This window comes from Chamaea fasciata, unplaced genomic scaffold (assembly GCF_029207755.1).
Source record: "Chamaea fasciata isolate MVZ Bird 193981 ecotype frontalis unplaced genomic scaffold, bChaFas1.0.hap1 SCAF_1, whole genome shotgun sequence".
NCBI lineage: Eukaryota > Metazoa > Chordata > Aves > Passeriformes > Sylviidae > Chamaea > Chamaea fasciata.
In genome coordinates, this window is record NW_027094086.1 from 108,198,000 (window position 1) to 108,225,251 (window position 27,252).

The 27,252-nt window shown below is 43.9% G+C and overlaps 2 protein-coding genes across 7 annotated transcripts in view; one reads left to right on the top strand and one right to left on the bottom strand.

Annotated features, from left to right (window-relative positions):
- The first annotated feature begins 233 nt into the window (after nt 1-233).
- Nucleotides 234-21,952, top strand: CTNNB1 (catenin beta 1). 2 transcript variants are annotated; one of them, XM_066192872.1, is made up of 16 exons: nt 236-484; nt 13,554-13,614; nt 14,000-14,227; nt 14,368-14,621; nt 14,718-14,956; nt 15,041-15,242; nt 15,583-15,727; nt 16,210-16,313; nt 16,399-16,737; nt 16,996-17,154; nt 18,057-18,176; nt 18,328-18,478; nt 18,568-18,689; nt 19,854-19,914; nt 20,667-20,887; nt 21,178-21,952. In XM_066192872.1, exons 2-15 carry the CDS (start codon nt 13,602-13,604, stop codon nt 20,873-20,875), a joined length of 2,346 nt encoding a protein of 781 aa, XP_066048969.1. In that variant the 5' UTR covers nt 236-484; nt 13,554-13,601; the 3' UTR covers nt 20,876-20,887; nt 21,178-21,952. The 2 variants fall into 2 exon arrangements, with proteins under 2 accessions (XP_066048977.1, XP_066048969.1); XM_066192880.1 differs by lacking the exon at nt 20,667-20,887 and having other exon boundaries at nt 234-484.
- A 1,147-nt stretch (nt 21,953-23,099) lies between these two features.
- The window catches only part of ULK4 (unc-51 like kinase 4), a 215,276-nt gene continuing 211,123 nt past the window's right edge, over nt 23,100-27,252 (bottom strand). For 2 of the 5 annotated variants that reach the window (XM_066192922.1, XM_066192912.1), the window contains exons 35-36: nt 26,652-26,740; nt 23,100-23,735 (exon numbers count right to left, since the gene is read on the bottom strand). In XM_066192922.1, the coding sequence (XP_066049019.1) occupies nt 23,651-23,735; nt 26,652-26,740 (174 nt within the window). In that variant the 3' untranslated portion in view covers nt 23,100-23,650. The remainder of the gene's footprint in view (nt 23,736-26,651; nt 26,741-27,252) is intronic. The other 3 variants (XM_066192933.1, XM_066192904.1, XM_066192893.1) reach the window with 2 other exon arrangements.

A 27,252-nucleotide genomic window follows, 5' to 3' on the forward strand; every position in this document is an offset into this window, starting at 1 on the left:
CAGCCCAGCCCAGCCCTGCCCAGCCCTGCCCAACCCGGCCCGGCCTTCCCCCATCTCGGGCCGCTTCCCCGCTCCCTGTCTCCCTCCGCCCTGGGAGCCGGGCACTATTTCTCCTCCTCCCTCTGCCTGCCCTGAGCGCCGGGCGCCTATGGAATGCCGCGCGCGGGGCCCGGCCGCGGCGGCAGGATACACAGCCGGGCCCGGCGCTGCTATAAGAACCTCCTTGTGAGCGACGCCATTTTAAGCCTCTCGCTCGGTTCGGCGCTGGGAGCAGCGGCGGCGGCGGCGGCGCTCGGGGGACACAAACACCGCCGCCCCGTACGGTCGCCACCCGGGAGCCAGCGGCGGGGGCACCGCCGTGAGTGAGGACGAGGAGGCGGTGGAGGCGGAGGGACAAGGAAGGAAAGACGGACCGGACCGGGATCGCCCGGGCAGCAGCAGCCGCCGCCGGAGCCCGGGAGGACCCTGCGCTCTCCCTTCTAACGTTAGTGCCGCTTTCTCCGGCGGGAACTTGGGGCGAACCCGGGCCGGGGCCCCCTGCGGCCGTGAGGGGGTCCAGGGTGTGCCCGGCGGGAAGGACGGGGCTGGGGGAGGAGGGGAGCGGGGGTGGGAGAGAGGTGGGGGGGCAGGAAAGGAAGAGGCAGAGGGCTCTTGTTTTTGGGAGGTCCGGACAGCTGCGTGGCTGCAGGAGCGGCAGCTGCAGCTCCCGAGGTGTCTCTTGGGAAGCTCGTCCTGGGGCGAGGGGGTGGCTGCTCTGGTCTGCAGGAGAAGGCGAGTCCCTGCTCCCGGCTCTGCTCTCGTTTGCAGCAGAGCCTGGAGTACTTTAATGACCCTTTTTTATTATTATTTTAATGGTTTTTCCCCCCGCCTTTTTAGGGGAGTACTAAGTCGCCGGTGGGTCGCAGATTCCCTCTGGCGATAGAAGGGGAAAGAGAGCAGGGTGCGGGTTTATTTGTACTGAATATAATTAATCACGGTCACTGCAGTCAGCGGGAGATAACTAATCTGTTGCCTTGTGGGGTTTCGGTCTTAGTGGCATTGCATATTTACTGGAGAGGTTACGCTGCCGCTTTTGGGTGTCACCGAAATGAAGCTTTCCCGGAGCTGAGAGCAATCAAATTTAAGTTTTTTAACACCCACCCTGCCAGGGTGTCGTAGGGAATGACTCGGGCAGCGGGCGGTGTTGGGGCTCCCACGCTGCTTCCCGAGGCCGGCTGCGGGGAGCACGGCGGCTCCAGCCTCCCAAAGTGACGCGTTCCTGAGGCGTGGGGATCAACTTGCGGGTACTCCCGAAACTGTCCAGGGCGCTGATTTCTCTGGGAGCAGGGTCTCCAGATGTGTTGCTTTGTTGTTTGTTTTTTAACAAAGCTTAGTTCACGTCTATTGTGCATGATTAGCTACTCCTAGAGCAGCAAGGTTTCTTAAATTTAGCGAAACCTTGAATTTTTCCATAGTTAAAACTCCATGCAGTTTCTTTTTGTATCTCTTCCCAAAAAAAACCTTCTTTGGGGATTATCCTTTCTGGAAAGAAAGGACAGACTCTGTGAAAGTACCACGGGCAACTTACTTGTGACTTGAGAAATAGCAGTGTTGATCTTTGTAATCAGCTACTTCTTGATCTCTTTCTCATGGAGCAGCCATTGTTCTGACACTCTGTATATTCCAGACATCTGTGGTCCTCCCATCCCCCAAAGTATGCAAGTGGTGAATGGAGAGAGGCTGGGCTGGTATGCTGAGGTCGACGGACGGAAATCGAGGAGGGGTTTTAGTAAAACAGGATCTTTATGTGCCGAGACTACAGTAAAGGCCAAGAGGAGAAAACTAGCTGAGCGTCGGGGTTTTCTTGATCCTAAGTTCAGGCACCCCAGACAGCAACTTCCCAGTTAGGATTTTGCTTCAGAATGACAAAAAGATACTACTGCAAGGCTCCAAAAAACAAAGCTTAAGCGACAAAACTTACTGGTGTGCGTTGGCCCGAGTTAAAATGTGAATTTCAGTACCTAACAGTCCAGGAACCTAGTGTTGATCTTGCACTTTTGATAAAAAGGTGCTGACAGCTGCAGGTATGTGACTGCTTCGTGGTTTGTCTAATGGCTGGTACTGGTGCAAATGAGGCTGCTTAGGTATTCAGGCAAGAGTTTGAGGCTCTCTAAATTCAGCTGTTCAGTACAAAATCATACTGAGTGTCTCACTGTTCTGGAGCTGTTCTAAAGAAATGTCATATTTGCTCTTCTGTTAGTTCAGCTATTTTCTGATTAGGTATAAACTGATATCCAGGGGAATGTTCACTTTGGTCTGTAGGACTGATCATTTCACAAGGTCTAGGGGAGAAATAAGTAAAAACATCGTGTTGGAAAGGACAGTGCCACGCATGACAGCTTCTAGGAGCAAGGATTTAATACAAAGTAAATCTTGATTGGAAAAATCAGTTCTTGAGATGCTGTGTTACAGCCTTATCAGCCCAAGCTTCCTTTTTCTTGCCTAAGCTATAAATAAACCGGGCTCTTTGCATGGTGTATGTCTGCTCTGGCCACCACCAGTATTTTGCTCTGACTGTGGTATGTCAGTAACTGGCTTAATAAACCTTGGCTGTGAAACCTGGTTGCCCTTCAGACATAATGATTTTTTTCTGACACTTATGTCCGTCTATCATGACTCTACATCTGAATTATCAGCATCCTGAAATACTGTGTTCTGAAGAGTTAAATTGAGGTTTTGGGGATGTTAAGGCAAGAGGTCAGTACTAGTGGTGTTCTGATTTTGCAGTGTTTTCAGGGGCAGAAAGGGAAGTGGAAAGAATTGAGCAGGAAATATGGCTCTTGGAGGCTTCTGGCTCAGAGTCTGAATGTGCTGTCTGAAACCCCTGGATCAGGATGTTTCTGCAGAGTATTGTCTAGTGGGCAGATTGGTGTGCAAATGCAGCAGGAATCAAAATCACCTACGTTAATTCATGGTTAAACTGGTCATGCAGGGGTTGTGGTGATCCTGCAGTTGCCTGCAGCAAAACTTGTTCTGTGGTTGTGGTAGCCTGCATAACATGGCAGGAAAATCAGGACTGACCTTACTTATCTTGAACATCATACTTCACAAAGCCTGATAAAACCTGTGAGAAAACTGTGCAGGCAGCTGTGAATTGCTCTTGGGTCCTCAGAACATGCACTTGCAAGCTCTGAGCCCAGTGCCTTGCTGGCTGACTGGGTGGGAACCTAGAAATGGCAAACTCCTTGGCAGTAAGCACTGTGTGTGGCTCTTCATGTCTCTTGGGATAAAATTATTTTCTGGCTGGGCAGTATTTCTGATTTTCCAGTTAAGCACCTATTGAATTGGCTCGCCAATGTAAGGCAGACTGGCAGTGTTTAACTTTTAATATCCATTTCTGGCACTTGATTCCAAGGTAAAACTTGCCATAGTCTCTGATCAGGCTTTAGCCCAGGAGGGTAGTGTGTTAAACTGTGCTGGCTCTGTGCAGCCTCTCAGGAGAAGAAAGAAGCCAGAAAAGTTGTTTCGGATTTTGGGGTTTTGCGCTTTTCTTTTTTCACTGACAGGTAACTTCAAGTTCAAGGGAGAGAACTAATGGAAGTGTAATTCTGGCATTTCTGTCTCTGTGGAACACCAAGTAGATGAGGTAATCAGGTGAAACATACCTGTAGCTCAGCCTGACCTCATGAATCTGTGAACTCTGATGTTAAAGCAAAATCATCCTGTGCTTTTCTTGCCTGAGGAAGTGTGGGTGCAAATATTACTTTACAGCAGAACTTTTTGTTCATGTTCCAGGTTGACTTTAGGAAACAGTGTACATTGGCTGGACTGCTATTGCAGAAGCGAAGTGCTTGCACTGTTATCTAATACTAAATTAGCTCTGGAACCTTGTTTGAGGACTAATGTAGAAGGGTGAAAGAGTTAACGTCCTATTCTATGTTGCTGCATTTAAAAAAACAGTATGAGCTAGCTGGATTTTGCTGGAGTTGGCAAATGCACAGTGTGCACTGTACGTGTATTTGCTGGAACCAGCATTTCTGGGCTGACTTACTGCACTAAATAGACTTGTATAAATTGGAGAAGTTTGCCAACTCTGCAGCAACTGTAGCAAGTAGTTCTGTATTGTCCTGGCAACAATTCAGGTGCCCTCCAGTGGCCAGAAATCTTAACATCCTAAAGGTGCTACTAAATGCAGCTGCCTTGCTAGTTTATATTAATTAAGAGTGAGTTGAAGAAACATCTTGTAGTGTCAGGCTTCATCAGCATGTTTGTTGTTTAAACAGTCCTTTTTGGAGTGCTGGTGTGCCTTCATGTAAATGGAGTTATACTGACAGACAAGCAAAGACAGCCACTTTCAGATTCATAAGTGTTTTGTCAGTGTAATTATGACTGATCACTCTGGTTTCTCAAACCGTGGAGGTTAATGTTTAATCCATCTGGGTTCAGGGCTGACTGTGGCGTTTGCCGTCTAAGAAGAAACTGGATTATGGGTTGATACTTCCTCGTTTGGAGGAGAGATGGTTTGCTAAGTTGTTCCTGTATTGGTGTGGAAATGAGTGTTTCAAGTTGTGCACAAACAGGCCAGAACGGTATTTGTCACAGTGTCTGTTGTTAGTGATGCATGTGGTTGTGTTAAAGGACGGCAGAACCATTGTCTTTTTGATACACAAAACCGTGTGGGCAGGAAAACATGAGGCCTGCCAGTGGTTTTGTTCCTGTGAGTGTTAAATGAAATGTGGTACAATATTTGTCTGAGTTATCATAGGTGGCCTCGAAATGGTCACAATGGCAACTTTTTTTTTTTTTTTGTATGTGACTAGGTAAGACTAAAGAATGAATTTTGATCCTGTCTACTGCCAGCACTCTACTACAGTCATCTTACTCAGTGATAAGTACAGGCACATGGACCAAAAGCTGTAAATCTCAGCATATTTATTGCAGGAGTCCTGCTGGCAGACTAAACCTTGGATAGAAACACTGTCTCATCCCTAGCTAAGATGGGAGCATGCATAAAGTAGATATCTGAGTCCTGGAAATAACAGGCAGGAGTTCTCTAAGGTCTGATAATAAAACTGCTCTCAATGTTTTGACCAGCTGTGAGGATACTCAGTGAATGCTGCACGAAGCCCTAGTGGGAAATGTATGCTAGTGACCCAAAGATCCCAAATCCATTGCTGAACAGAAGTGACCTAGTAACTGTTTTGAGGCTACTTGTTTGTGGTGCTGGCACTTAGTTGGTCAAAATAATTAAGACATGAGACTAATTGTGTTGATAGTCTTGTTATGACTTAATTTGAGTTCATAAACTTGAAACTGGTGTAGCAGTCCTCTAACACTGAGCTACAAACTGCTCTCAGGGGATTGAAACGTACATTATGTGAGGAACTTCATGACTTTTGGTCTCCAGTTGGATGTGTAACACCACAGTTGTATTCGAAGCAGTTTTCACATCATAACATTTAAGATTATCATCAGCTCCCATCTTGGGCAGTCAGGAGGATACTTTGGTGCTTGAGGTCTATTTTGCCAACTAATGAAGTGAAAGTTTTTGCTGGTGCTGTGGTATACTGGCTGATGAAAAGCTCTCTTAAGTCATTACTTTCAAACATGACCTGATGATTTGTCAGCTTGAACACAACTGCTGCTTATAGCTCTTAGAAACAACCAGAAGATTCTAGAAAGGACAAATAAATACTTAAGACAGAGTGTTTTGTTTGCACATCTTGTTAGAAGCTGCTGGTATAGTTGCCTGTGATTTTGAATGTAAAGGATTGGGTTGACAGACCCCTTGTAACTCCTGAATGTTCTCTAGGTAAAAGGCAAAATAACTGCTGTGTGTCCAAACATTTAATTTCTGAAGTTGCAAGATCCACTGCTGTGAAATTTCAGCTCCTGCAGTATAAGTATGATTTTAAGTAAGAGTGTGTGACTGTAAAAAGGTGCTTTCTTTACATTGTATAGGATGCTCAGCCATGTGCCTCTGGCCAGCATCAAACAAAATTATGTAGGGGACAGCTGATCAAAAATTACGGTGGAAGGTAACTGCTGCCAGGTCCATTTATACATACCTGTGTGTCCCATCAGTCTGTAATTCTACTAAAGTTTCTCTAGGATGTCTGTCCTAAAGAGTGAAGTACTGTGCATCTCCTTTCTTCCAAAAGGAGAACCTTTATATGATACTGCCAGCTTCTTGTTTGGGGCGGCTTCCTAGCAGGTTGTACAGTTTCAAAGTTCATCTTCTCGAATGGTAGTGCAGATCAGTGCCAGGATGAACTTTTATTTCTTTTTTAGTAACTTTCCTGATATGCTTGTTCTAAATTCTCTTTCAGGTTCTCATCACTTTGTACATTAGTTATCTGAGGTATTTGTTGGCTGACAGTGGCTCTCAGCCCACTGTTAACTCTTGCTTTATTGGGAATTCTAATGGGTTGTTTTTAAAAGGGTACTTAAACCTTAGTATCTGTGAAGACCCTGATGAATTGCACAAGCTGTTGGTGCCTTCATGCTCCTAGATGCTCAGAGAGCAACACGAACAGGGCTGCAGCTGGAAGAGACCCGTCTGCCAGTGAAATCTCTGACCTCTACTCCTGATACCTTTTGTTACCTGAACCGTCAGGTCAGTCCGTGCAAAGTTGATCTTCAGTGATTGACTAAAACTACGCACATTCTGGGAGGCTTTCTGTGCTTTAGGTGAGCAAAATGAAATGTGGCTCTTTCTACACTTACGTTACAGTCTCAAGTTTCAAGCACTTGAAACTTACGAGTTGTTGGACATTGCAAGCTGGCTAGGAGATATGATTCTTTACTAGCCTGCTTTCTCTTTTAGGAAGAAGGGAAAGGTAAAACAGGTGAGTGTCCTGTCATGTCAGAACACTGTATAGTGCTCCAGAGGTGAAGTGTGGCAGACTGGAGCTTTACAGCTGTTGTAAAGTTCTTGTGACGCCTTTCTCTCCTCTGTCACATTTGCCTAAGACTGTATTGACTCCAAAACAAGCCTCAAGTGTTTTGGAACTTGTAAAACCTAAGTCATTTCTTCATTAGACGTGTTTGGAGGAATATGTTCTCTTTTCAAATACAGCTAACCCAGTGTTAAAGTCTAGCCAAGGCTACCAGACTACCTGCATTTCTGTTCCATCAAGCAGTTGTAATCAGCTTGGAAAAGTCTAGCAAGAAAGAAATATTTACATGTTGTTTGCTTTAGCCAATGGCCACGTGAATAGAAACTGTTCAATACTCTTGGTGTTAGATTGCTGGCATAACTGAAAGTAGAGAGGCAACATGTTATTTTGTGTGTGGCATGAAGTGAACTCTTACTAAAAAAAAGCCCTTACAAAAGCCTGTACGGGGAGGTTTTTCTGCCTGTGTCACAGAAAGGAATTTTTTAGATAATCTCTAAGGCTGAGAAGCCAGGACAATTGATGTAATAGCGATCTGGGATGCCTGAAGGAAAAAGGAAATAATGAATTGGAAATGAAGCAGCCAAGAAGAGTGGCTGAAATAGAGGTGACTTGCAGTGAGCACTGGCAGATCTGCACCCCTCTCCCACTTTAAATCTGTTGATTATCTGAGCTAGTTTGTTGCCTCTTCCAGCGTGTCTTCAGGATGTTGAAGGCTTGGAAATTGGAGCCTTTTAATCATTGAGGTCAGTAAAGCAGATATTCAGGTTTCTTAATTTCCTGAAGTTTGTTAGGAAAAACAAACCTTAGCCTTTCACTCTTAATAATAAGAGAATTTAAAGAGCATTTTAACACTATTGCATATTCTGGGTTCAGAGTCAAATTTATTATGATCTGATTAGCTAAAGTCTAAGATAGAATGTATTGCTGTTTGCAAGGCATCTTCTAACTTTCTGCAGGCATCAGTAGAATTTGTTGTCTGAAGTATTCCTGCTTGGATAAATTTGAGCTGGATGGATGACCCAGGATACCGAGTTTATCACTGGAGAGAAGAGAAACACTTCACTAAGCAAGAATAGAGCAGTGGTTGGAGGGAATGATGCTAACTAACAAATGTTGCTGGGAGAAACAACCAGGGCAATTTTGCCACAAGGTAAAGTTGATAAATGAGTTTGTTCAGTTGGAGTCCAGGATCAGTGAGATGGATTTCAGTGTGGGCACATGCTGTGGCATTCAGGTCAAGATTACTGGTAGCTCTTAGTTTTCAAGGGAACTTCTGAAATAGTTCAAGTTGCTACATCTTGGCACAACACTTAAATATAGTAATACTGCTTCATCTCTTGCCATGGCACTTCTTCTGAAGTAGTAGTAAAGGCTATAGATGAATGTAACTAAAAAAAAAAAGCTTTAAACTGTGAAAGCCTACGGTTTTTTTCCCCTTTTAGTGGAAAAAGACTGCATGGTTTAACTTGTTTCCTTTTGATATTACATACTGTCTAAGTTTCTTCCACTAGGTTAAGGTGTTTTGTCATAAGCCACCTGAAGATGTTTTTACATAGTATTAAAAATCACCCTGTTAAAAGCAGAAGGAAGCATGACATTAATATAAAATACATTAAGTTTTTTACTCAGTTTCCTAGTACTGATAATAAGGTAAACCTTAATTTTTCTGTCTCTAAAAATATCCAAGTGGTGAGTTGCTTTGTTTAATGCGATCATTTACAGACCATAACTGTTATTCAAGAGCCACTTTGCAGTGAGTTTCATAGTGGCTTTTGTCCATTTAAGTCCTTAAAGCAGTGTTGTGCAGAAGTCAGTATTGGTGGGTGATTTATTTCCCAATAGTCAAGACCTTCTAATACTTACATACAACTAACTTCAAAATAATCTACACTTGCTCTATGTAGATACTTCTTTTAGAGGGGACAAGGTGACTGAGGACTGCAAATGCTGCTGTTCAAGACAATATGGGAATGCTCTTCAGTATTTGTTTACTGCATATGGAAATGTATTTCAGGAAGACTATTATTGTAGTCTTCTGTGGTGTCTTTGTACAAGAAAAATAATTTTTTAAAAAATGCAATCTCCAGAGTGAAATTCAAGCACATCCTGTACCTATTTTCAAATAAAGTATCTTCTGTTCATTTTTTACAAAAAATTGTAAACTCCAGCTGTCACTCCTATCAGAAGCTTTTAACATTCCTTAAAATACACAACAGCAAAACTGTCCTTCCAGGACTTCTTACGAATCTCACAGAAGCATCTGGTACATGAAGGACCTCCAAAATTACCTACAAAAGCAGTTCTACCAGAGCTCAATAAAGCCAGATACAAATTCTCAGTTTTCTTTATAACCTGCAGGTGGATATGGGAGGAGAGAACTTTATCCACATTTGGATAAGGACTAGTTAGAAATTTACAGCAGTTTGAATTATGTCTTAAGACTAAGATCAGTAGAAGTAGGTCTGCCTGTTGCAAGAGTCTTTGTATCTGGGGCTTAGGTTATACCAAAAAGTGCTTAGGGACAGTTCAGCCACTCCTGTTAAAGTGCCTTTATACTGTGAAAGCTTTTCCTGATGTTTCCTCTGTCAGTATTGTCTTCCTTGGATGATTCCTCCTCCCCCACATTTTGTTTTCTAGAAGACAGGCTAACAACTTCCAAGGGAAGATTAAAAAGGGTTGTTTCGTTGTGATTTCTTTTTAAATTCCTTAATTGGATGTGTTTTTCAAATGCCCAACTTGAAAACTCAGGTTAATTAGGAAGCTTCTGCTACATTAAGAACTGAAATATAGGGACTTGGGTCATAGAAGTGAGTGCCTCTGGTGTTACTAGCTGTGGAACTGCTGTTGCCTGTATATTTTGGGTAGGGGTTTTTGTAAAGCAGATCTACAGGTAAAAAAATCATTGGCAAGCAGCTGAGACCAGTTATAAATGCTTTCAGTAACACCTTGGGAATGGTTGCAATTACTTCAGAGCACTTGGAGAAAAACTGTTTTTCAGTACCAGTACTTCTCTTCCCTTGCGTGTAGATGATACAAATTTGTAACTGTGGTGACTGTCAGAAGATCTGCTTGTTCTGTGTAAGCAGATGTGTCATTCAGAACTGGTGGGTGGTTTAAAATTGGCCTATCTCAGATGAGACAGAGACAAAGAACAGGCTACCATGGTCAGGAGGGGTGTTTGTGTGCAGCAATTCATGGTGTTTGGATGGATCAGTCTGGATTTCTTGTGCAAGTTTCAGTAAAATACTTCTCTCAAAGGATTTATAGCAGACTTGCAGACTTTGACTTGCTTTATAAAAGTGGCAGGGGTGGGGAGGGAACTACTTATCAGCTCACTCAGCTGTAATCTGAGTCAATCTTAAAGAAGAGAATTTTTCAGATTTCAGAACTACAGTACGCTTGTTGACTTTCTTGGCATATGCCGAGCTATTCTCCAGAATCAGAAATTAATATCTAATAAAAACACCTGATCAGAAATAATACCTAATACTTCTTTCATTCCTTTTAAAAATCAAGAAAACTGAGTTGTCTTCTGTGGTAATTTGAAATTACTAGCTCATGCCTTCTGAGCTTACAGATGCCATGTACTACAGCCTAGTGCAAGGTCTTGAATTGCTCTTCACATGAGTTGCTTAATACGCAGCCTAAAAAACTCCAGCCTTCATTTAAACCCAAAGCTGCTGATGCTAAGCAAGTGGGTGGTCTCATGGGACAGGAGGAGCTTTTTGAGAAGGGCTGAGTCCCAAAGCTCCTAGCAAGTACATTCATGGGAACTGTATAACATAATATGTATCAGTATTCCCATTTCTCAGTGCCTGCTAGCCTTCAAAAATCATAAAGTTTGCAGAAACATGCAGCTCCGCTGAAGTTTGTTTGTAAAGTGTACTGAGCCCTTGTTTCTTCTTGATGGTTGAGATGTGTTTAGTTGACCTTGTACTGGCCCGCTTTGTCAAGAAAAGGAGAAGCACAAAGTGTTTGGACCTAGCCTGGTGGTGTCACTCTGTTTGTGTTGTTGAGAGTGATAAACAGGAAGACAAAGTCAGCAGCTTGCCTGGACTCAGTTTACCCCTTTGTAAAATTAGAAAAGAATGTGAAGGAAAATGAGAGAATTTCTGTTTAAGTGCAGAAGACCTAAAACCAAACCCTGGTTACTTTTGTTTGGCAGTTAGTTTGAACTTTTAGGCTTAAAACCAATTCTCCATCTAAATAATATTTTTTTAAAAGCTCCCAGGGATTGCTGGGGAGCTACAGGTGTATGAAATGCAGATCAGGATGTTGGAACTTGTAGATGCAGCTAGCAGGCTGATCAAGGGTCAGCATTCAGACTGAATGTCTGACTGGTAATGGATTTCTGAATACTTAATGTAATGTTCTTCATTGCTGTTTTGTAGAGGTTTGTCGGTGCTGTTTTGTTCAGTGGCTACTCTGATCCGTTGGATTTTACTTAATGGTAAAGCTGCTCTTCTGGTCTCTTCAGGCTGCTGAAATTGAAACAGCGATTTCGGACTGCAGGTGCTATAAGCCAGTTGTCTTCACTGATGCAGAATTCAATAGTGGAGAAAATTACAAATATTCTTCCCAAGCCCCTTACTGCATATGGAAACTTCAGGTGGTAGTAAATGTCTCAAAGCACAGTCACTGCTCTTAACATAGTGGTAGATGAACCAGTCAACTTCACTGCAGCTTGGTGATCCTTTTTTTAGCATAGTCCTGATGGGAGGAGATGGGAAAGTTTATGATAGAAATAAACCTTTTTTTGTGCTAAGCATATTGAAAATTTCTTATAGCAGCTAGAACGTGCCAAATTTTTTATTGGAAGTGTCACATCTGACTTAGAGTGAGGACTACAGGGAGCAAAGATACAAATTTGACTGCTACTCCCTTCTTTCTCTTTGAAAGGTGTTGATGGAACTCAAAGTAGTGCAGAAGACCTGCAAAGAGCTATCAAGCTTTTGTATAAGCACTTCCTCAATTTACCTACTCATTAGAATTTTTTAATCAATGATGAACTGACAGCATGACTTAAGCTTCTTTTCTTTCCCCTTGCTATTAATGCTCTAAAACTCCTAACAGCATGTTGGAAGGATCCATGGGTAAAGAACTGGAAGAAGTGTCTGTATTTTCAGCACATCGTCCATGCCCATTGTCAAGAGCAGACTGAGTTGGCCAGTCTCTTCCAGGCTGTAGAGAAGAACCAGTTTAGAGTTTCCAGCTGCACAGCAGGATGCTTGTTGTATGTTGTGTAATGTCTTATATCAGCTTAATGCTGTTTATCTGCTGCAGATGCAGATCTACTGTCCATTTTAAAAGAGCCAGGGAAGGGTTGCTGCCAAAAGTTGTGGGAGTAGAGAGTCAGGACAAACAGCACTGGCATTTGTACAGCTAAGCAACAAGATTGCTCAGGAGTTGCTGGAGTGTCTTGCAGCTGGCTCAGAGTCAGTGAAATACAAGTTTGTCCCACCTATCCAGTGAGACTTTTAGAACTGCAGGCCTGCCCTCTGTTGAATTACGATTTTCAAAAAGATGCTCCTGAAGGAAACTCCTAAACTAGGAAATCTGTCTTTACACAAATCCTGGTGGACTTTGTTTTCCTGAGGCAGCACTGCAGATGTGTCCTTTCAGGGTTACTTCATTGTGCAGGATGGGCACAGCTTGGACACCTGACAGCACAGTGAAAGCTGTTTGCTGCAAGAGATGGCTTTGCTCCCTGCACAAGCTACCACTACAAATGTTCCTGCTTGGCTGGCTCCCAGAATAGGCTGTCATCAGCTCTGTGTCTGTGCTGGAAACAGTGTTGGACTGGGGGGAAAGGAACCAAGGAAGATAGAAGTGACCTGTTGTGGAGCTGTAGCCTCGAATCTCTCTGGGTTGGTGAAGAGACAGGTACAGATAGTTCCAAACTGCTTGGTGATATTGAATGGAGGTATATACTGAAAGTTTAGACAAGGCATTTGATCATACTTCAGCCTCCTTGCCCCCAGCTATCTTGGTTTTCTGCACAAAAAAAAAAAGTGAGTTTGGTGACTCAGTGTGTGTTCAACTGAAGGACAGCTTTTTTCTTTTTTTAATAAGGCTGGTTCAAGTTTTAGTTTAAACTTCATGGAAGAAGGTTTTTTAGGAAGAAACCTTAATTCTTATGGCACAGGAAGGGAAAAAAGGAGGAAGTGCAGTTGCAACTCTTCAGGTAGTCTTTGTGCAGCTTGCCTTATGTGGTTGTTTCAGCTTTCCCCATGAGAATTTATGTTGTAGCCCTCTATCAGACAGTTTTTCTGGTATCTTCTAAGTAGTTTATCTTTGAGGGAAATGAGGAAGTCCAACATTTAGCCATTATCTTTGTGGCATTTCCAAACTCTGGAATTTAATATCTAAACTTCATCTTATGCAAAGGTAGAGGAGTAAAAAATAGCTCTGTCACGGTCAGTCTTCCATTCTTGTTCTCTTGCAGCTCTAAGAGAATACCTTACACGTAACCTGACAGAAGTCTGGGTGAAACATGGTGTTCTTTTGCATGTCTGTCCATGGGGGTTTGCTAATTAGCATTTCAGTATACTCACTGTAGTAATGAAATGGCAAGATGTGCCAAGTCTTAGTTTGCAATTCCAGTGTTCTAATGTGAAATCCTGTCTTACTAGCTCTGATTAGTGTTTAATAAGTTCTAATCTTGCTTTTTTTTAGGATCTCTGAAAGGGTGCAAGAAAGAGTTCTGGGAGTATAACAAGAAACATGGCAACTCAAGGTACATAATGCATTACAATTTCTGTTACTAGAATTTAGAAGACTCCTCATCCCTCTTTTTTAAACTTTTCAAAGTCACTTAGATTGAATAACATCTGCTCTATTACAGTAATTAATACCTTGCATTGGAAATCAAACCTTCAGACAAGTTTGTTGAAAGGTCACGACAGCCACAATAGCAATAATTGTTCTGCCTGTTCCTCAGGTGTACGTGTCTTTATTGGTTCAGCATAAAGCCTCAGTTTAAAGTTGCTGCTCACTTGCAGTGCTGAGGAAGTTGTTTATAACAGCTTATTTTGATTTAAAATCTCTGTCATCTCTTGTAGCATTAATACATGCTGGAGTAATTGAACTAAACTTACTTGTTCACCAATGGTTTCTTACAGCTGACTTGATGGAGCTGGATATGGCAATGGAGCCAGACAGAAAAGCAGCAGTCAGTCATTGGCAGCAGCAATCATATCTGGACTCTGGTATCCATTCTGGTGCCACAACAACTGCTCCCTCCTTGAGTGGCAAGGGAAATCCTGAAGAAGAAGATGTGGACACAACACAAGTGCTGTATGAGTGGGAGCAGGGATTCTCCCAGTCCTTCACCCAGGAGCAAGTTGCGGGTAAGGTCTTTTCTGTTACACTGGTTTGCTTGGATGTGCAGTTTTAGCCACACAGAAACTTAACTACTCAATTACTGCCAATCTGGATGATGAGCTTTTCATTCCTAGTTTGAGGTTATTATGACTTGTCTTGTTTTCAGATATTGATGGCCAGTATGCAATGACTAGAGCTCAGAGGGTGCGTGCAGCTATGTTCCCTGAAACCCTGGATGAAGGAATGCAAATCCCATCCACACAGTTTGATGCAGCTCATCCAACTAATGTGCAACGCCTGGCTGAGCCATCCCAGATGTTAAAACATGCTGTTGTTAATTTGATAAACTACCAAGATGATGCCGAACTTGCAACTCGTGCAATCCCAGAACTGACCAAACTGTTGAATGATGAGGACCAGGTAAATATTTTCTTTGCCTGGGTAAAGCTTGCTTTTGGAGCACCTTCAGTGTGTGTGACCTTAAAACTAAAAGCTTTCTTCAAACATTTGTGTTAGGTGGTGGTGAACAAGGCTGCAGTTATGGTTCATCAGCTGTCCAAAAAGGAGGCGTCTCGCCACGCCATTATGAGATCCCCTCAGATGGTGTCTGCCATCGTCCGTACCATGCAGAACACAAACGACGTGGAGACAGCCCGGTGTACTGCAGGGACGCTACACAACCTCTCACATCACCGCGAAGGCTTGTTGGCAATCTTCAAATCAGGAGGCATCCCTGCTTTGGTTAAAATGCTGGGGTACGTGCACTGCTGAGGCACTACTTGTGTTTTGCAGTTGGGTCTGCTAGGAGCGGGTACTCACGAGGATTTTCCCTTCTTTAGGTCCCCAGTGGACTCTGTGCTGTTCTATGCCATTACAACTCTTCACAATCTCCTGTTACATCAGGAAGGAGCCAAGATGGCTGTCCGTCTCGCTGGTGGGCTGCAGAAAATGGTGGCCTTGCTCAACAAGACAAATGTCAAATTCTTAGCCATCACAACAGACTGCCTTCAGATTTTAGCATACGGCAATCAAGAAAGTAAGGTAGGTGCCTCTGGTGCTGAAGTAGTTAAAATGAGCAAGCTTGTAGTGACTGACCTGGCAGTTCTTGCGTACTGACCTCCTGACTCTGAATCTTCAGCCACTGGCTTCTGCCAGTCAGTCCTGACCTTGCAAGAGGGCCGGGATACAGTTATTCTCTTTCAGAAATGCTGCTGTGCTTATAGTGAGACTGCAAAACTTAGAGTCCACATAAGCAGATGGAATTCCCAGATGGGAATGCTTTTTTAGGGAACTAACCATGAGGGGTGTAAGCCAGCAAGGTTTACTACCTGCTGACATGTGTAGGAAGTGACAGACAAATACTATTTTTGCTGTCTTTCAGCTGATTATTCTGGCAAGTGGCGGGCCCCAGGCTTTAGTAAACATAATGAGGACCTATACGTATGAGAAACTATTGTGGACCACAAGTAGGGTGCTGAAGGTGTTGTCAGTCTGCTCCAGCAACAAACCTGCTATTGTTGAGGCTGGTAAGTACATTGTACTCAATGCTAACTTGAAAGTCTACGTAGTGCTTTGGGATCAGTTCATTCCACCAAGAACAGGAACTGCCAGCATCAAAAAATGAACAGTGAGATCCTTAAGTCCATTACCAGGTTTGGAGGCCTTTAGTATACAGAAGTATAAAAGGGTGGCTGTTTTTAGTAACTCCACTGTGTAGTTAACTGGGTGGTGTTAGTGGCTGAATGTTGTCAGGATGCATCCCTGAGAACATGCACACATTTAAAAGGCCCAGTGTCACACGGGGAATTTCAGGGGGTTGTTATTTTCTTGTGTGAAGAAGGGTTGTGGCCCAGCCATATTGTAATATTAACGACAAGAAGGATCCAAAAACTTGTGAGATTTTTGCACTCAGATGTCAAGGAAGAGAAGGACCTGACTGCTCACAAGGTGAGCATCAGAGTATGGTGTCAAATCTGAGTAATGGTGTGAAATCTGTACCATCTTCCAGGTGGGATGCAAGCTTTGGGGCTCCACCTCACAGATCCAAGCCAGCGTCTTGTCCAGAACTGTCTCTGGACTCTGAGAAATCTGTCAGATGCTGCAACAAAGCAGGTAAAGGGCTTGTCTGAGGGATCAAGAGTAAAAGTCAATGTAGTGGAAAAGAAGACTTAACTTTTTCTTCCCCCTTTTCCTGCAGGAGGGCATGGAAGGCCTTCTAGGAACTCTGGTTCAGCTTTTAGGATCAGATGATATTAATGTTGTGACTTGTGCTGCTGGCATCCTTTCTAACCTTACCTGCAACAATTACAAGAACAAGATGATGGTGTGCCAGGTTGGTGGCATCGAGGCTCTCGTGCGCACAGTTCTCCGGGCTGGAGACAGGGAAGACATCACAGAACCTGCGATTTGTGCACTCCGTCACCTCACCAGCAGACACCAAGAGGCGGAGATGGCTCAAAATGCAGTTCGTCTCCATTACGGGCTCCCAGTGGTGGTAAAGCTGTTGCACCCACCCTCACACTGGCCTTTGATCAAGGTAAATAATGGTGAAAAGCCAGCAGAGCTGAAACTAAAAACTGTTGCTTTTTAAAATGGAATTTTAAAAGTGAAAAATACTTGGTTTCCAAGGTTTTGGGGATATAATTTGTCTGATGGAGAAGTTGCTTCACTTGAGAAACTTAGTGTTTTGTCTTAGACATTTAAACATTTGAGATGAACCGATTAAAAAAAGAAGTCACTAACAGCAAGCACACCCCTCCTGCTCTTTTATTTCCCACCTGTTCCTTACCTGCAGGCTACTGTTGGCTTGATCCGCAACCTGGCTCTGTGTCCTGCAAACCACGCCCCGCTGCGTGAACAAGGTGCTATTCCAAGGCTAGTGCAGTTGCTGGTTAGAGCACACCAGGATACCCAGCGACGCACTTCCATGGGCGGGACACAACAGCAGTTCGTGGTGAGTGCACTGCCCTGGCACTGCATCTCTGAGTTCTCTCCAGCTCCTTGTTTGTCAGTGCACCTCAGCCCTGTAGTGCTTGGGCTAAAGTACTGTTGTCTTATTTGCTCTAGCTCACATTATTCACTGCGCTGACAGCTCTGTCTTAGAAGACCTGAGATTTATCTTAAATCACAATGCCAAAACCTTGGTTTTTATTTTAATAACCTCTTAAGCATTTAATTCTGAATGTTAGAGCTCACATGAATTCTGGTACTGCCTACTCTGGCAAGGCAAGTAATTGTCTACCAAAAAATCAGAAGTCCCTCCTTCTCAGAAGGATGGTTAAGAATGCTGTCACAGCTTATTGCATATTTGCAAGGGTGCTTAGAGCTGTAAAAGTCCTGAGAAGTTGTGCAGACTCCGTACTTGTTAGCTCTTTGGGTTCCAGGTCAGTGTGACAAAGATCAGTCTCAATTTGATTATTTTTATCCTGTTAAACACATGAACGAAGTGGGGGTTTGCTTAGCACAGCAAATGGAAGCAGCATCTACTAGTACAAGAGTGTAGGTAATTCGTGGAGAGGCAGGAAGGGACCTCTTCTTTACGGTAACTACTGTGTCCAGCTTAGTGACTGCCAGGCTAATCCAGGCTGTAAAAAGGTGGTGTTATTAGAGGGGAAGCTCATAATAAATCCTGAGGCGTTCCACTGGGATGTTTCACGCACTGAATTTGGGTGGGTAAACTGGGTTGACTCAAAGCAGCGACGTTAACTTTGAAGGCAGCACTTAGGGGAAGTGTGGTAAGTGCAGGGGATGAGTTTGGTTGATTAGCTGAAACTGCTGATTGGCTTTTTGACAGTCATTTAAGAAGAGAGCATACCATATCTCAAATTCAAAAATGCCTTTTCTCTCCCTAACTAGGAGGGTGTACGTATGGAAGAAATTGTCGAGGGCTGCACTGGAGCCCTGCACATTCTTGCACGTGATGTTCATAATCGAATCGTAATCAGGGGTCTAAATACCATTCCACTATTTGTGCAGGTAAGTAAGAGCTCAAGACAGCACTATAGTACATCTTAGGAAAAGAAGTAAAATAGCTCTTGCACTTTCTGGGTAGAACTGCTAAGTCAGAGTGTGCTCAAGAGCTCGTTTCAAGTAGAAAAGCTAAAGAACCCTCGTGTTTTGGTTGCAGTTGTTGTACTCTCCCATCGAGAATATCCAGAGAGTAGCTGCTGGTGTACTTTGCGAACTGGCTCAAGACAAGGAGGCAGCTGAAGCAATTGAAGCTGAAGGTGCAACTGCTCCTTTAACAGAACTGCTTCATTCTAGGAATGAGGGTGTTGGTAAGTGAACTTGAGGCTGGTTTTATACTTGTGTTAGAAAAGTTGAGAGAAGTCTTGACCTCTGCTGAAATCACTCGTCCTTTTGGCAGCAACCTACGCAGCTGCAGTGCTGTTCAGAATGTCAGAGGACAAACCACAGGACTATAAGAAGCGACTTTCAGTTGAGTTGACAAGCTCCCTGTTCCGGACCGAGCCAATGGCCTGGAACGAGGTGAGTTCTGTGATCCATGTTAGCAATTCCCTGGGGAGAGCTCACTTCTATGTTCTTCTTCCATCCACCAGTGAAGTGTAGATGCCATCAGTGATACAGGCCCAGCTTTACACAGCTGTGTGGTGGCTGTACCTTCTTTACTCTCTCTCTCTCTCTCGGTGTTCAGGTGCAGCTGCTTTTTCCCTGGCAGACAGGAAGAGTCTGTTCTCTGCTGCCGAAGAGTGTAATGCTCATTATGCTTGCTGGTGTGCAAAGCTGTATACAAGAACTTTGTACTTTGCTGTGTTGCTTGTCAAAACCTAATGAACTCTGGATGCAAAAATAGAAACATGAGTGATATGAGGGAAGCATAAATATAAAACATATCTTGTGAGGCTTACATCAAGCCAACAATGCAGGATTAGTAATCTTGGCCTGGGAATGCAACGTGTCCTGAGAACTGAGATTTCAGACGTGAATATGTTTGCAGGCTCATTATCACGCATGGCTTTTTTTTTTAATGGACTGCACAGTAAATTGAGACTGAAGCCAATCTGTCTGCATGGGATATGGGGAATGCTTCAGTCATTCTTTGTCTTTCCACAAATTCTTAAGATTCAGAAGCCTAGCTTGTCTTGTGTGGATCAACTATGTAAGGGGCAGCAATCTTTAATTTGTACTATTTCAGTGCTTCCTTTCCTGTCTTCCTAAAATCTGTGTTTACCACAAGAACGCATGGGGGAAAAGCTAAAATGGAATATCTCTTTGAGATTGGAGTTAGGAAATTACTCTGCAAGCTGGCAATTACTTCTGTAATTGAACAAAGGGGAGAGGTTCCTTCAGAACTCTTATGAGCTCTGTTTCTGGCTTGGGAATATCTGACTTGCAGGATCTGGACAGGTGTACCTGAGGAGTGTTCTTAGACCTACCCCATCTTTTTCACTCTCAGACAGAACCCTCCTTCCGGTGATCTGTGGATTCCTAAATCTGACTATTACATGCTGGATGCAGATACTTAGCTAAAAAGGCATTTCATGTTGACAACAGTGCTGCAGTGCTTACTGCAGAGGAGTTGTTCGGAGGGTGATTTGGGGCAAGCCTCACAACTTTTTAAACTCAGAATTACTGGTGCTGGCTGAAAGACTTGACGTTAAAACTGTTTTGTAATTCTTTGTGTACACATAGACAGCAGATCTCGGACTGGATATTGGTGCCCAGGGAGAGCCTCTTGGATACCGCCCAGACGGTACGTGTCTTCCGTTCCCCTTGACTAAACTTTCCATTGGATGAAGTCAAGTCATAGATTTTAAAGGAGAACTGCAAATGAGTGAAGAGTGAATTTACTCTTCAGCAAGGTATTGCAAACTGACAGGCGGATGGGGAACTGCCAATTCAAATAACCAGTTTCTGCAAACACCCCTGGCAGCACTGAAATGGGCGCCATATGAACATGCAAAACCAGTGTCTCTTGTCTGAGTCCTGTGGGAACACCTCCTGCTGAGCTGTTGTTTCCAGAAATCTTTTCCATTCCTTACAAATGGACTTGACAATACCAATAGTGCAGTTTTTCTTTAAAACAACAAAGCTGGTATTGAATGCGTTAGTCCGTGTCTATAGATTTGAACACAAGCCTATCCGTAAGAATTCTGAGCTATTTTTGACTAGTCTTTCAGAAGCAAGTCCACAGTCTTGGAGCCTGGTTTTGCTGCAGTATTGTTGAGTTTTAGTACTGTTGATTGTGCAGACTAATGGCTTGGCTGGAATCTGCTCGTGCTTCTGACTGCAGTGTGCTTTGTCTGCAGAATCCTACTGGAAGGCTTTTCCGAACAATGGAATAGCCGTTAAGGGCAGGCACCAGATTGTGTTGAACTTGGCTGAACTAGAAAACAATTAGATGGCTACACGATCTCCTCACACACTGATACTTGCAGCTTCTGATGCATCTAACATTAGTTAACATTATGCTTTTTTTCCCTCTGCCACCTTTAACTTTCTTAGATCCTAGCTACCGTTCTTTCCACTCTGGCGGATACGGTCAGGATGCCTTGGGTATGGACCCTATGATGGAACATGAAATGGGTGGCCACCACCCTGGTGCTGACTACCCAGTTGATGGTCTGCCCGATCTTGGCCATGCCCAGGACCTTATGGATGGGCTGCCCCCAGGTGACAGTAATCAGTTGGCCTGGTTCGATACTGACCTGTAAATCATCCTTTAGGTAAGAAGCTCCAACCTTGAATTTAAAAACAAAACAAAAAGAGAAAAACAGCTGACTTGGACTGAGGATTTGGTTGGCAGGGAGGGATTGGCTCAATTTGGTCCCAGTGTGCCAGAATAATGAATGAATGCTCTGGAAACACACAATGAGCACACTCCAAACTGACTTCTGCCGTGAAGTGTGGAAGTAATTAACTGTAATGTCTTGTGCACTGGCTTCATGCAGTCCTTGTGTTACAACAGCCCTTTACAACTCGAGATCCCTGACACCTGTGTTTTTTCTCTTTGCAGCTGTATCATCTGAGTGAACTTGCATTGATTGGCCTGTAGAGTTGCTGAGAGGGCTCGAGGGGTGGGCTAGTATCTCAGAAAGTGCCTGACACACTAACCAAGCTGAGTTTCCTATGGGAACAATTGAAGTAAACTTTTTGTTCTGGTCCTTTTTGGTCGAGGAGTAATAATACAAATGGATTTTGGGAGTGATTCAAGAAACGAAGAATGCACAAGAATGAATTGCAAGATGGAATTTATCAAACCCTAGCCTTGCTTGTTAAAAATTTATTATTTTTTTTAAATCTCTGTAATGGTACTGACCTTGCTTGCTTTGGAAGTAGCCTTTCTTTTCGCAGTAATTGTTGTTAGTTTTTTTTTAAAGTCTCTCGTAGTATTAAGTTATAGTGAATATGCTACAGCAGTTTCTAATTTTTAAGGATTGAGTAAAGGTGTAGAACACTAATTCATAATCGCTCTAACTGTATTCTGAATAAAGTGTAACATTGTGTAGCCTTTTTGTATAAAAAACTAGACAAATAGAAATGGTCCAATTAGTTTCCTTTTTAATATGCTTAAAATAAGCAGGTGGATCTATTTCATGTTTTTGATCAAAAACTTTATCTGGGATATGTCTGGGTAGGGGCCAGTAAGAACTGTTTATTTGGAACCTTGTATTGGACAGTTTACCAGTTGCCTTTTATCCCAAAGTTATTGTAGCCTGCTGTGATACAGATGCTTCATGAGAAAAATGCAGTTATAAAATGGTTCAAAATTAAAGTAAACTTTTAATTCATTCTGTGTCAAATTATTTCAGATCACAAAGTACATTTGTGTGTAAAGAAATAGTCCTGGACTTGCACAATAACTTTAGTGGAGGGAGCCAAGAATAATTTACCTCTTTGATCCCACTCTGGCATCCTTACCCTTCGTAGCCTGGGGGTTTCCTGCTTCGGTGCTCTGAGGCACCAGTCTGCCCCTGCTTTGCTTTGGCAGGTTCCTCAGCGTGGGGCAGGTCTAGCCAGAGGTGAGGCAACTCCACTTTGTGCCAGGCCTGCCAGCCCCACATCTCTCCGGGCTTCACAAAGGGCAAACAGCCTCACCTCAGTTCCCCTCAGAGGTGCCCCAGCACTAAGGGTCGGTGAAAGATGCTTTGCCCACAAGCTCTCAGCTGGTTCAAAGCCCCTTGCAGGTGTCCTCAGTGTTCAGTTGCTGTGCGAGATGAGACCTGTGTGTAACTGGCTTCCCTTGAGGCAGCACCTGTGTGACTGCAAGGGGACACTGCTTCTGAGACTGCTGGCTCAGCCACAGACTGCACATGTGCACCGTGCAGCTGTCACCAGCTCCATGGGAGCAGCACTCCCACTGCAGGCAGCAGTTTGCCAGCAGGAGATCAGAGCACGCCTTGGCTGCAGAGGCTCCGTGCTCAAGACGCTGAGAGCTGAAGGGAGCTGCACCAGCCTGCTGCTGCTGCAGAGGGAGAGGGCTCACGCAAGGAATTCAGCTTTGTTCCTCTCAGCCACACTTGGCTACTCGACTTTTACTGTAAAAGACTACACCAAACAATAGCCAGCACGTAACTCTTCCCTGTTTTTAGTAAGACACACAAGGTGGAACCTCTTTACCTGGGGCTGTTTGCTTGCATCCACATACTCTGGGTAAGGGGGCTTTGAGAGCAGGGGTGTAGCAGCAGCCCTCACAGGCACCTGCACTTGGTGGGTGCACTGACAGACAAACAGTAACCACAGCACATGTGGAGAAGAATTTAACTCTGTGCACACTCTGCGATCTGCAAGGACGTTGTGTAGGGTACCAACTTTTACTGGAGGTTTGACAAGCTGCCAGGGTCGTCATCACACCTATTCTCAAAGAACTGCAGCCAGGAGCGCTGGCAGCTGAGCACAACGCTCCACCCGTGCAGCTTAAGTGAAGGAGGGGCACGGAAAAGGCTGCTGAGAAGAAACCTGGGTAACATCTATCATCCTTACATGCTACAGCATCTGTGTGATCACAGTGGTTGGCTCTGGTTGCTTGAGGTGAACAATAATGTCTGTCTTGATAAAAAGGTATTTTCTAGTACCAGTCACAAGCCTGGAGTGACCCCTTAAGTTGAACAGCCAAAGCAGTCAGTCACCTGGTCCAAAAGATAAATGAGCATTTCTAACAGCAGCTGGAAATAGTGAAACACTTTATACTGGGAAGTAACTCTACTATTTATTTGACTTACACTTTCAAACTATCAAATACTTGAGCTGCATCATGTAATGCCAGGAAGGCAAAGCAGTAACCAAGAATTCATCCTTACAGGGGTGTAAAAAACAAACCACCACCCCCTCCCTGCCCCTGAACCAGCTTCCCTCCCTTCCTGAGCCAGCCCAAATTCCGCATAGCTCAGATTGCTAAATGAATTACATCTGCTCAGCTCATCTGTAGGTGTTCCTGCAGGATGGAGGTGCTGAGCAGGGTACACAACCTGCACATTTCAGAAGGCTGGTCACTTGGGAGTCTTGATATTTTCACGTCCCACCGTTCTCAGAATTTGAAATGCCAAGGAAGCAACGCCAATGTCAGCGTGAGAGCTAGGAATTAAAAACAGTAACATTTATTAGACATCCTCAGGAGAAAAAAATGTTCTGTTCAAATTCCACATTTGCCTTTATCTATGCTGGAAAATTCTGAGTAGCCATTAACTGCACTCTCTACCGGCCTTTCTGTTAAGCAGTACCATGTAACCAGTGATTCTGCCTTGTAGCAAATCTTGAGTAGAAATGAATTTCAGCTCAAACCCCCAGTTAAGTGTTACCTCATTCAACCTCCTCTGTAAAAAAAGGCAGATAGAATTTATCATACACCCCGTGACTCCTGACACACACACTTCCAGCTTGACAGAAGGATGCATTTTCACACACACACACAGCCCTCTGCCTGCAGCGCTGCTCTGCCCAGGCAGGCACTTCCACTCCAGGTGTTGCCCACATCCTGCAAGGAGGAGCGGCTGCCCTTCCAACCAGAGCGCTGCATTGGGGCCCTTTGCTTCCTCACCTAAGGTTTTATATATATTTTGCCTTTTTTTTTCTTCTGGAAACACTTTTTTTTCTAACACTGGAACAGAGGCTCTAACACATTACTCCTAGTCCACAAAATCAAGTCTTTTTAGTTTTTTTATGGACTTCCATCCCTCATCTATGGCTTAGAAAGGACATCAGCAGATCAATCTGCAACTTCCTTGATTGCTGCTAATGACAGTATCTACTGGTACTCCGGTAGATACATTTTGGGAATACAGAGCTAACCAGAAAATCCAAATGATCAGTTCACCCTACATAACCCAGTATCTTAATAAGCAGCTGTTTAAATCAGAAAATTCAATTATCTGAAACAAATTCATCTTAGCAACTGCCTTCACTGAAAAATGAATATCTGTGATCCCACATTTTAAAGCATGGATTTGATTCCAGGAGGTTAGTAAGCAAAATGGGTTGGTCATGTCATTCTTAAAACTGCCTGTTCCAACTAGCTCATCACCAAGAGAGAGTTTGGCAATCCAGGGCTCCTGGACTGGTGACAGAGGAGCACTGAAAGCAGCTTCCAATCCAACCAGTGCCCTTCTCTTGGCACGTGACTGCTTGGCTGGAATCCCCCTTCTGACACACAGGAAGAGGGAGAGATTAGAAACCTGTCTGTAAGAAATGACCAAAGCAAAAACACTCCTCAAGCAACTCAAACCAGTGGTAATATGTGGGTTGAAGGGCCCGGGAGTTTAGACTACCCTGAGGATGGCTTAGATCCAGGATCTCGGCTGCAGCTGCCCTTAAAACACTTCCAGTTCTGCAGGAGATACAAAGAGGCTCCTTAACCGGGTTCAAAGCACAGGTGAGGTGACCAAGTTTATCAGGTCACAAGGAATATTTTGGGAAAAATGCCACATAAGGGAATCTGAGGAGAAGGCAGAATATCTCCACCTTCCACAAATAAATATCCATTCAGCTAAGTCTGATAAAGCTTCCTAACTCCAGGTCTCCTCTGCCTGCATGTTGCCCATTTATGCATGTCTGAGTCCATTACAGCCCCAAGGACCAGGCTGAATCCTCAGTCTCCTCTGGAGGCAAATGGATAGGGGACATGTGTTCCCTAAAGAAGGGGAGGAGGGGAAATGAAATCCATGAGTTCTCAGAGGCTCCCTTGTTGCTGTTACAGTGCAGGAGCTTGGCACAGCAGAGGAACTTGGCTCACCTTAATGTATCAGAACAGTCCTCAATGGCATCAGCTGGAATTTGATCTACTGAGCATCTTGTGTTAAATTGGAGTGAGTGCAGTTCATTTGGGCTCTGTAGCATGAGTTTTTCTGCATACAGAAATGTACACACTGTAGCAGATTACTGAGGAAGCCAGAAAAGCAGAACTCAAAGACAATGACTGGGCTATCTGGTGCATCTAATGCTGAAATGCTACAGAGTGAAAGTTGTTTCTAACAGAGGAAAACCCTGTCTTCTCCCACTCTCATTTTCAGTGGTGATGCCTGTGTCTCCCTTGGGGAGAGCTGACATTTTATTTTAGTAAGATAATTTAATGTGTCATACAAAATCCTGTGAGTCAGCAGCTGAGTGTGCGAGAGGGATGCTGACTGCTCTCAACAGGTTTGGTTAGTCCTTGGTGTGCATCACCTTGCACTCGCCACATCCCAACATTTCCTCACCATGTCTGCCCACACCCCTCCTTCCTTCCAACACGTGATACTTTGCTATAATGCTGAGGATCCAGTTTTCCCAAAAGCCTGCATTTGGGAGGACAAAGAGCACTGTAAAGATTATCTTAGTGTTTCGAAAACTGACCTCAGAACTGCAATTTCTCTATGAATTTTAGTTCAGCAAGGAGTGAAATGAAGCCCAACAGCCCACAGCAGAAGCATAAAATTTGTTTTGAGAGGCAGAGAACCGCCATTCATTCATTCATTCATATGTCCAAGGGGGATTAGATAAGGGAGAAAGTTTATTAGAGACGAGCTAAGCTTTGGCCAGTTTGTTGGGACTAGCACCTCCATTTTTGCAGAGAAGGCCATGGCATTCCCCTAAGTCTCCTGCCTCCTGCAGAAGCCACAGGTATTCTTAAACAAAAGCAGTTCTGTTCTTCAGGCGAACATTTGAAAGGAATCAGCTTGAAAGTGCATCAACCACAGCTACCTTAACATGGGGCACAAACGTTGCATTGTGCATGCAGCCCACTCTGCCAAAAACCTCTGACAGAAGGACCAAGGTTTGGAATAAAATAATAAATTTAAAAAAAAATAAATCCACAGAATCGACACACGCACAGAGCCGGACTGTGCAGCAGCTGGGGATCAAAGCGTGCCGCAGGCTCTGACAGACAGGACTTTGGAGGAGGGCAGTGCAAGGAGGGGGGCCAGGGACAGAAACCTGAGAAGCTCTTACTGCACAGAATTACAGAAGACAATTGCTCTCAGCCCTGGAAATTCCTGAAAGCCTGAGGGAACTCACCTGGCAGTTTGGGTTAGGCTCTCTAGAGCCTGGATAAGAGCATCACCATCATTCTTCAGGCTCTCTGAGTGCTTCTTGTTTGAAGTTATCTGGAACAAAAAGAAAGAACCTTTACCAAAGGCTTAGCAAAAGATTCTTCTCTGTCATTTTTGTGGGATAAAAGAGAAGGAAACAAATTACAGCATTTATTAAAATTAAATGGAATGTGACATTGAAGAGACCCATGAGAAAATCCCTTTTCCTGAATTTTAGGCAGACGCCATCTAAAATGTCTTGCCGTAGTTAACAATATTCGCTCATGTTCTGAGTCCCTGTATGTGTGCAAATTCACATATCACAGTCTGCCAATCCTGATTTCATCCTTGGTATCAATGCAAATACAAGTCCCATGTAGTCAGAATCCCAGGGATATCTTGAGGAGAGAGTTATTTTCATTTGTCACTTCAGGCAAAAAGTAACCAAGCTTCTACCAGCCTTCAGATCAGGTCATGTGAGGTTTCTCTGAGAGAAACCAGGTTAAAATCACTGCAAAGCTGGTAACTGCATATGGAAATTTTTCTTGGCCATCATCAGTCATTCGGAGTGTTATCTGCACAGGACT

What these genes read in the sequence shown, in the direction of transcription:
- CTNNB1 (XM_066192872.1), top strand. An exon ending in CAGATGCTGCAACAAAGCAG is followed by an intron (nt 16,314 to 16,398) that starts GTAAAGGGCTTG and finishes CTTTTCCTGCAG; the next exon opens with GAGGGCATGGAAGGCCTTCT. An exon ending in CCATTCCACTATTTGTGCAG is followed by an intron (nt 18,177 to 18,327) that starts GTAAGTAAGAGC and finishes TTTTGGTTGCAG; the next exon opens with TTGTTGTACTCTCCCATCGA.